The 9,726-nt window shown below is 38.5% G+C and overlaps 1 protein-coding gene across 1 annotated transcript; it reads right to left on the reverse strand.

The window, feature by feature from the left end:
• Window positions 1–2,692: 2,692 nt before the first annotated feature.
• On the reverse strand, window positions 2,693–8,018 carry LOC141432288 (uncharacterized; the record flags this gene model as incomplete). Its single annotated transcript, XM_074093837.1, is given in 2 exon segments — window positions 2,693–5,962; window positions 7,783–8,018. A coding segment is annotated over 1 exon segment (214 nt), but the record flags the coding sequence as incomplete, so codon positions are not given.
• Between the last annotated feature and the right edge of the window lie 1,708 nt (window positions 8,019–9,726).

Here is a 9,726-nt window from a genome sequence, read left to right on the forward strand (position 1 = left end):
ATTGGACAAAACATATTACAGAATAGGATCGAAATTTAATGCAACACGGTGCGTCCCTCTCTAGCGCGGGCGTCTCGCTCTAAGACGGTGCGTGCGAGTGGGACGCAGCGACCGGTTCGGTTATATAACGCTGGCTGATAATAAATCGCTGATAAAAAGTTGCGCATGTGAAGTGATGTGGATGTGTCAAACATGCCGGCGTTTTTTAACTTCCTTTGTTCACGACTGTTATTAATTCGGGTTGAATAAACAAACCATCATCGACATTATCTGTGAATTTGATGATAGATTAGAACAGCGTGTAGAGCTTACCCGTTGCTTACCGTAAAACAGAACTGCAAATTTATTTACTTAAATCCAGTTGTAAGTCTACTTTACCTGTACGACAATATCTAGTATATCATCGATATAAACTGTCAATAAATGCGTACTTGCTATTGCGGTGTTTGTAAAAGTAAATACATAACATTACATATCCCAAGTCGGGTGTCGTATATCCACACTCCGTCGCCCGCCGCACTCCGCAGTGCGCGTGTCACCGCTATACCTGAAGGCCTACTCCGAAACACGACTCGAAGTTCGTATCATACCGTTTCTCTTGCTCGCGTATTAAATAGTATAAGTGTCAGAGAGACCGCACGACACGAATTTCGAGTTTCGGGTTTCGTAGTAGCCCTGCTGTTCTTGTCGCACGTCGCCTTTTTGCGCGGGCCGGGCCTCTTCAAAATAGTCGCATTATGTATTTGAATTCGCCGGCGGCCATGTACTCTGGGAATTCCGTTTTGGAATTTCGATAAATAGGTACATCACATACATACGTTTATTTGATTTCAATTCTGAAGGCACAGGCCGCCATCCATGCGAAATTCCGAATCAGAGAAAGGTTCGAACGGAGAACTACTGTGTCCGTATGTGGTAGGTCCATTTGTATGGATTTAATGCGTTCGAAATCCCGAATTGGAATTTCTCATAGTTCCTAAAAGTGATACTGCACTGTTGTGTAATTCGAGAAAATCCGGATTTTCGCAATACAAGTAAAAACATTCAGAGTATCTTAATTTTGGACATAAATGTTTTTGTTTACGATTTAACCAAAATGTAATGACCAGGTAATTTCAATCAATGAACAGAGCCGTCTGTCGAAGTCAATTAAATACAATAAAATAAAATAATAACAAAAAATGGAACAGACTACGAAAACCTTGAAAACATTTTTCTAGTACCTAGCTCGAAGTCGGTGTCTCAGCACGAGCCAGCAGGAGTGGAAGGAACAATAGTCGTCTACCTCACCTACATGCTAATGGGTTTCAATCCCTCCTGCTGGGTCGTGCTGAGCTACCTAGAAAAATATGTTCAAGTTTTTTGTAATTGGTTCCACTTCTTTTTTTTTTTTTGGTGTCTGTTTTACTTTTTTGTTAAAAAATTTCTTTATTTCTCACTCTTTAGTGATTCGTAGCCAAAAGTACATCTCACGATTCCATTAAGCCAAAACACGGCATAGTTACGTTGTTTTATAACAGGGCTCCGTTGCCTACCTTCCGGCTTCAGCGTCATATCAGTTCGAATGAATCATTACTTAACTTAAAGCTTCTTCTTAGTCGCTTATCTAGGTAGGTATATCAGCATTACTTAGCTTTGATGAGTTCCATTGCCGTAGGTGGCTAGCTTCTTAATCAGGTCCAGTTTACCAATGATACTTTCTGAAAGTAAAATGCCAAAATCGCCATAGGTGCGCGTACAAAATTTGAGGTCTGCCCTCGATTTCCCTAGGATCCCATTGTGAGATCTTGACTTGGTGACAATGGGACCACCTCAGAAGAGTACCTACTTTTTAGAATAAAAAAAGAATTTTGAAAATCGGTCCACAATTGACTAGGTAATCGGTGAACATAACATAAAAAAATACAAACATTGGAACGTACAACCTCCTCTTTTTGTGAAGTCGTTTAAAAACAAGGTGCAAGTAGCATACGAACTTGTCGAGGTAGTCGGTCAAGACCTGGTGGTTAAAGGTCTCTGCACTACACCGTATGATACCATGACTGTAATGTCAACCACATACATGACATGACGCGCGACGCCGACGGTTGGTTACAGAACGTGCTAGTGGGCATAGTCTCACACTTTTCGATAAAAAATACAATAAGATTCCAAAAAAAACAATCTTAATTTGATTGCTTAGTAACGACATCTCTTGTCCGGGTGAGCGGTTAGTTACAGTGGAGTGCCGAAAAAAGTTTCTCGATGAGGGCTACGGTATAGATGTCGCTAGCGTCACTGCTTAAGTGGCTAACATAAGAAACAAGCAAGCTGAGGTATGAGGTGCATAGGGGAAATTCGTGTTGACCATCAGTGGTGTAGCGGTATAGCACGCGGTACGGAATACCGAGGACCTGGGTTCGATTCCCAGTGATGGTCTTATTTTTCTGGTTTTTCTGTGCATCTATATAACAGTTTGTATTTTCAATTTAGGTTTTACGGGATGACCGTAAAAGTAAAAATTTCGAATTGAAATAAAAAATACAAAAAGATTCCAAAAAAAATAATCTTAAATAATATATTTTTTGCCTGGCACGTTGCTCTTTCGGTCATGGTATGTTACGGTGTAATGTGTAGAGACCATTATCCAAGAACGCAAGAACGTTTACTCGACACGACGACTTCGTTTTGTCATGGAAACAAATAAACCACATTTAAAAAAAAAAAATTTATATGAAAAACATTAACAGAGAGTCGTTATTCTTAATTATCTATTAACATTAGAATAACAATAAATATAAATTCATAGCATGTCCATGGAAGTAGAATTTTTCAAATTATAAATTAGTCAATTAACATTTCAAGTTTTTATTTGTTTATAATAAAATTTTACAACCATATGAATAAGTATTGTTTCAAAATGCTATAGAAACACATTTCATGAATTATTACCTATTGTTATTTAAATTAAAATATGCTAACTTCGCAGATATTTTACAGTTTGCGTGATAAATAAACAAATGATGCTACAAATTGAACAAACATTATTTAACATACACCTACGTTAAGAAATAATTTATTTGTAATTAAATACATCAGAAAATATACATATCGTAAAATGGCTAAGTCAGCATATTACAACTTCATCTTATTCTTAAAGATAACAAACAAAGTTATACCAAAATCATTTTAAAATTACATTAAATATACACTTTACATAGTGCAAGGCACATTTTCAGTCATTCGCAGTTTAAACACTCTTGAGGAGCGTAGTAACGTGCTGTACAAGTGTCGAAATACATAACGTTTGAATAGAATAATGGACAATATTTCGATTAAATTATTAACTGCACGAACTTTTTCGTCGTATTATCTACAGATTAGTTTAAATTAGGTCAGATTTTTCTAAATAACCCTGTATTACATCAAATTATCATTATATTATGTTTTTAAAATGGCTTTATCCCAAGTTTCTCGTGCTACATTCTTCTTTGATTTGTAAACTTTATGTATTTGGATACTTACCAATTTTTGGCGTCTGCGGTCTGTGTGATTTTATTGAGAACAAAGTAGTCCAAGATCCCACGGTGAATTCAGTGCCTATCTGTTATTTCATCGAAATGAGACTTTAATAAAAGGTTACCCTTTAGAACATTGAACAAACCAGAAGCCGCATTACAATCTACGCGTAGAAACAAATGTACGGAATCAAAGCTAAAAACTCCTCTCCGGTTTACTCATTATACCGGTTGCATCTTTTAGGATATGGACGTAGTCTGGCTTTATTTTGGCAACCCTAAAAATCCAGCGAGCAGTAATAATAATAAATCAATAGAAAAATAATACTAATTAATAATTGTCAGAACCTAGCATTATATTTTCGAGTAACGCTATTGGCTTTAATAACAGACGCGTGACGAGTTTCTGGTTTATTCTGTATTCTAAGTGTTACACATGGGGTCCTATAACCTCAATTTTTTTCAGCAAAATCTTGCTGCCAATATTTTTTATTATGATGACCATTTTCGTCAGCTCATGTTACATACTACTCGTCTTCCCATTATAATTAATTTATCTGGTGCAAAACATTTGTGCCTTATCATTTATTGTTTCTTTGACCAGTGCATTCAACAAATATGACTTAGTTTACACGGAATTAGTACTTACACACAACATTACTATGTTAAGATTAAGATATAAAAAAATATATAAAATAATCTGTCAGGTAATTTAGGTTATCGAATCTTAAGTAAGTAATTCGGTGGACGAAATTCTTGTTATATAGTTCATTTTACGAAGAAACAATTACTTTTTGCTCAACGTTTGACATCTACGGGGCTAACAGAAAACTTCAACTTCGCTTCGTACAATTATAAAAACTTTCTTCGTATAGGAGTAGTAAATTATGAGCTTATTATGGAGTTTTAAGAGATTTATAAGATCTAGGATAAAAGAAAGGTAAGTGTTCAGCTCGGAGGCTCTGAATAGAATGGCTACTTGACGTAAATTGAACAGGTGTGGAATTTAGAAAAGGAAATTTGAATTTAAATGTTATTTTTTCGAATATGTGCTAAACCAGACAGTACAAAAAGTTAGGATGAAACGAGCTGTATGACACCTCGTTACAAGTAATTACCGATAGGTACTATATGTAAGGTCAATTGTTTGTGGCACAACGGCATGTTTATAAAATCTCTTAAATGTCTAACTTTTTGAATCCCACCCATTTATAAAATATTTACAACTATACATAAAAAATAATTCGTACTGGGTGTCAAAACGATTAGTCTAGTATTTTATCATGTACCGGGTTTATGTAGTTAGGAGATATAGGTATGCTTAAATTCTTAAGTTTCAAGATGTCTTCAAATTCTTCCTGAGCATTTTAACAGATGATTGGTTTAGTTTGAATACACTTGTTAATGTTTTTCGGGATTTTTTATTGTGGTTTACAAATGTCTTCAACTTTATTATAATGATTGATATTCAAACTTCAAATATCGTGTTAAGGCGTGACTATGACTACACTATGAATTAAATATTCCGACGAAAAATCTTTAGGGTATGTTTCCACCAGAGATTTGCGAGTCTGCGTTCCAAGGAATATGTTTGTCATGCAGGTGGTAGGACCTTGTGCAAGGTCCGCCCGGATTGCTACCACCATCTTGCTCGCTAATCCTGCCGTGAAGCAGCAGTGCTTGTACTGTAGTGTTTCGGCGTGGAGAGTAAGACAGCCGGTGAAATTACTGGCACTTGAGGTATCCCATCTTAGGCCTCTGTGCAGGTGTTTATGGGCGGTGGTGATCTCTTACCATCAGGAGACCCACTTGCTCGTTTGCCATCCAATCGAATAAAAAAAAATTAACCAATAGAAACGCTTAATTTACCTATCCTCGCTCCACCGAGCTGTGTCTTAGCACATCTCTGATGGAACCACGACAGGGGTGTTTAGTCAAACTAATCCAATAATCTTCTAGAATATTCAGGAAGAATTTGAAAACAATATATGGATACCAGCATATAGCCCCGGTTTCACTCGCATGTCCCATTTGGTCCGGGAATCAAAATAAAATTTCGGGTACATAAATTTACTCAATAACAAACAAAATCGCGCCTAAAGTGAAACGAGCGAACACAACGATGCTTTATTCAAGTTAAAACCATCAAAATTACAAAATTTATCGTTCGGCAAAACATTTCTACGTATCTTTTATAATATTTACATCCTAATTCAAATGAACAAGTCATTTTTGTAAAGAGATTTCCAAATTTTAAGTTTTCTTAATTAGTTACATAGCTTATAATAAAATTAAAACTAAAGTCGGTTTTCAAAAATAGTAGAAACTTGATATTTTCAAGTAATTACAGCTAATTCTATAGCTTGAAGGAGACAGCTTTTATATTGTATTGATATTGTTTTTTCAATATTTTTATTGTGATTTTATAAGCGGCGCCCCCACGCCAATGTATTTATTAAATTTAACTGGAACAAAAAAAGAAAGAAATAAATAAAGAGAAATATTGTTATTTACAGCTTAGGAAAATAAATAACTATAATACAAAAGTATTAGGTCTTGACAACCACGATTGAGTCTTGAAATATACCCGTCTCGTAAGGCCTGGCCATTATTTATGTTTTAGCCATTTAAACTTGATATATTGTATCACCTCAGCCTAATATAATATATAATAACTTTCATTGTGAACCATAACTGAAAATACAGTACAAATTTATCTTGCTTCCTCAATTGACAAGATTTCATATTTCTAAGACTATAATTTGATTCGTTCTCTGTATTCTGTTTGGAAAGAGAAAAACGCTGATATTTTTAAAATTTCCCTGCAACTATTAATTAATTTATTAATTTGTTTTTAAGATGTGCTTATTCTAAAAGGGCATAACTCCAAAACTACCACACAATTGATCTATTACTTTTGTCTTGTCTCTTAAAAAAAAGATCACGTAAATCTGACGTAGATGTTGCATAGAGACGTTGCCAAAATTATGACAGCTCCTTTTTCTGGTAAAAAAGGCAAAGGAAACATCTATTCTGTGGTAGTGTTGGCAAATTCAGACATATTTTTTCAATTTTTTTGTATTTTTTTAAATATGGAGAAATCAATTATAATAAATATTTTCCCATTTTCCGAAAGCAAAACTCTTTCAATTCCTTTGGTAATTTACAGGTGTTAAAAAAATGAAATCTTGTCAATAAGCTTCAGTAAACTTCAGTAAGCTAGTCGAGAGAGCAAGATAAATATCAATTTTCCGACAAAATGCGACGGCAAAACATACACTTGATCTATAAATATGCTAACTCCTGCTCCTAAGGTAAAGGCTTTACTAGTTTAATAGATAAGGGTCTCACAAGATTAAATTTTAAGCGGTAGCTTTGTAGGTTTTGCATGAAAACCGGAGATATGTGCAGCAACGTACGTTGGTCTTGTCTTACACGTGGGGGCGCAGAATAGGACGGTACTTGATATTCGGATTCAAAGATTATGCTTTCAGCAGAGACCTGTTGATGCGTTCGGATTGAACCGTTTGTCTGCGGTGTCAGCGGGGTGGACGGATACAGAAAAATATAAGCTTGAAATGCTAAGTACTTGCAAGGATATGATAATGACACGCAAGTTTGAATTATACACTAGAATAGCCATAGATTCAAGTTTCGGTTTTGCTGAAACTGGTATACCAACCGAAATTCGGTTGCAAATACTAGTTTCAATCGGACACTAAGGGCCGAACGGTCCAGGGATTAAGGATGACAGTTCCATATAGTTTGACATTACTTAACCCTGGATTAACAGTTAACTTGGAGTTATACAACGAGTTATTTTTGATTTCCGTTAACTTCAAAGGAACATTCTACAGATCAAATGAAGTTTTGTTTACGATTACGACATTATTTAATGGCATACTCCTACTGTTAAAAAGATAAAGAGTGAAAATAATTCATTACACGTTATAAAATAATGAAAAAGATTTTCTATAGGCTAAAGAATGTGAAAAAGCGAGCAAAATGAATTTGTTTGATGTCTTTCTTACAATACCACGCATGTTGTGCACCACCATGCGGGGGCCTTTTCCAGATTAAATTATTATCAAGTTTTTAAGTAGGTATTCAATCTTTAGTTAACTTTCATTTACAATTTTACTATTAATATTTACATCCTTAGTTTTTATTAATAAAAGATGCGTAAACTTGAACTCAGTGTCAAAGTTAACGGAAAATATAACACGGCGTATAGCTAATTCTAATCTAGGCAATTCCACCTAAGTAAAAGCTTATAGTGCCGTACCTTCCGCGTGTGGAGTGGACCCCTATAAGAACATAAGCTCGTCCCTCAGATAGTTCTCGTTGGCCCTGACATAGTCCTGTAGCTTGCGTATGGCGGGCGCGAGCTGGTCGAGGCGGTCGCCGTCGGTGCGCACGCGCAGGCGCAGGTCGCTGAGCAGAAGCGGCGCGTGCGCCGGCAGCACGTAGCGCCGGTACGGGGCCACTTGCGGCATCATGTCAGAATCGAGCTCGGAAATGCTGGAATCGATGGAGGATTCATTAGCAGAGGGCGGAATTTTCATGGCATTTTTTGAACTGTCATAGTGACTTCTCACATATCGACTCTACCTAAATGATGTCGATATTCACCAAAGCGCACACCAAAAAAAAGAAAAGCGTTGTAAAATAGTCTGTTTTGGTGACAACTTAGTTTTTAAAAGTTAGAAATAGTTCTGGATAGCAGCTCACTGTTGTTAATAGTACGTCTACGATGAACAATTAAAGTCTTATTTTTTGTTAATGGGGTATTTTGTTACATCGGCTTGATTCTGGCTCCAAAAAATAATGTAGCATGTTTCTAGAGACATTAATAGTTAAGAGGTTGTACTGGAACCAGTTAATAGTACATTACTGCAGAGGCCATGAAGTAAGGGATTGACGGACGAGTTCGGGGTAGACGGCCGGGTCGTAGACGAGGCCGGATAAAACGAGTCCAGCAATCCCTGTTCTGGCCGAGGCTTGTATAGTGCTTTTCTCAACAATGTGAGGAAATATTTCATCCATCCATCCATCCATCCAATCGCTTCGCATCGCATCGCATCGCTTCGCTTCGCATCGCTTCGCATCGCTTCGCATCGCTTCGCATCGCTTCGCATCGCTTCGCATCGCTTCGCTTCGCATCGCTTCGCTTCGCATCGCATCGCATCGCATCGCATCGATCGCATCCCTTCGATCGCATCGCATCGCTTCGCATCGCTCGGCATCGCTCGGCATCGCTTGGCATCGCTTGGCATCGCTTGGCATCGCTTGGCATCGCTTCGCATCGCTTCGCATCGCTTCGCATCGCATCGCTTCGCATCGCTTCGCATCGCTTCGCATCGCTTCGCTTCGCATCGCTTCGCATCGCTTCGCATCGCATCGCATCGCATCGCATCGCATCGCATCGCTTGGCATCGCTCGGCATCGCTCGGCATCGCTCGGCATCGCTCGGCATCGCTCGGCATCGCTCGGCATCGCATCGCATCGCTTCGCATCGCTTCGCATCGCTTCGCATCGCTTCGCATCGCTTCGCATCGCTTCGCATCGCTTCGCATCGCTTCGCATCGCTTCGCATCGCTTCGCATCGCTTCGCATCGCTTCGCATCGCTTCGCATCGCTTCGCATCGCTTCGCATCGCTTCGCATCGCTTCGCATCGCTTCGCATCGCTTCGCATCGCTTCGCATCGCATCGCTTCGCATCGCGTCGCATCGCATCGCATCCCTTCGCATCGCATCGCATCGCTTCGCATCGCTCGGCATCGCTCGGCATCGCTCGGCATCGCTTGGCATCGCTTGGCATCGCTTGGCATCGCTTCGCATCGCTTCGCATCGCATCGCATCGCTTCGCATCGTATCGAATCGCATCGCATCGCATCGCATCGCATCGCATCGCATCGCATCGCATCGCTTCGCATCGCATCGCATCGCATCGCATCGCATCGCAGTATCGCAAATGCTTATAGAGTAGTGGTGGTTGGCTGTTCGTAATTTTTTCCTTTGTCAGTTTAATGTTAGTAAGTAAAATTAAAAAGTTAGAGCAGCGGACAATAATGGATTTTGATACATACTTCATGGCCTAGGCCAAGAAGTTATGTAGGGAGGTGGTAGGGAGCCATAAATGAGAAACTTCATGTCTTCATTTCGTGACATTAACGCATACATTTCCGAGCATGTTTGAGAAAAGTATATTTAGATCTTGTTGGGCTTG

Source organism: Choristoneura fumiferana, chromosome 10, assembly GCF_025370935.1.
Source record: "Choristoneura fumiferana chromosome 10, NRCan_CFum_1, whole genome shotgun sequence".
In the NCBI taxonomy this organism is placed as follows: Eukaryota; Metazoa; Arthropoda; class Insecta; order Lepidoptera; family Tortricidae; genus Choristoneura; species Choristoneura fumiferana.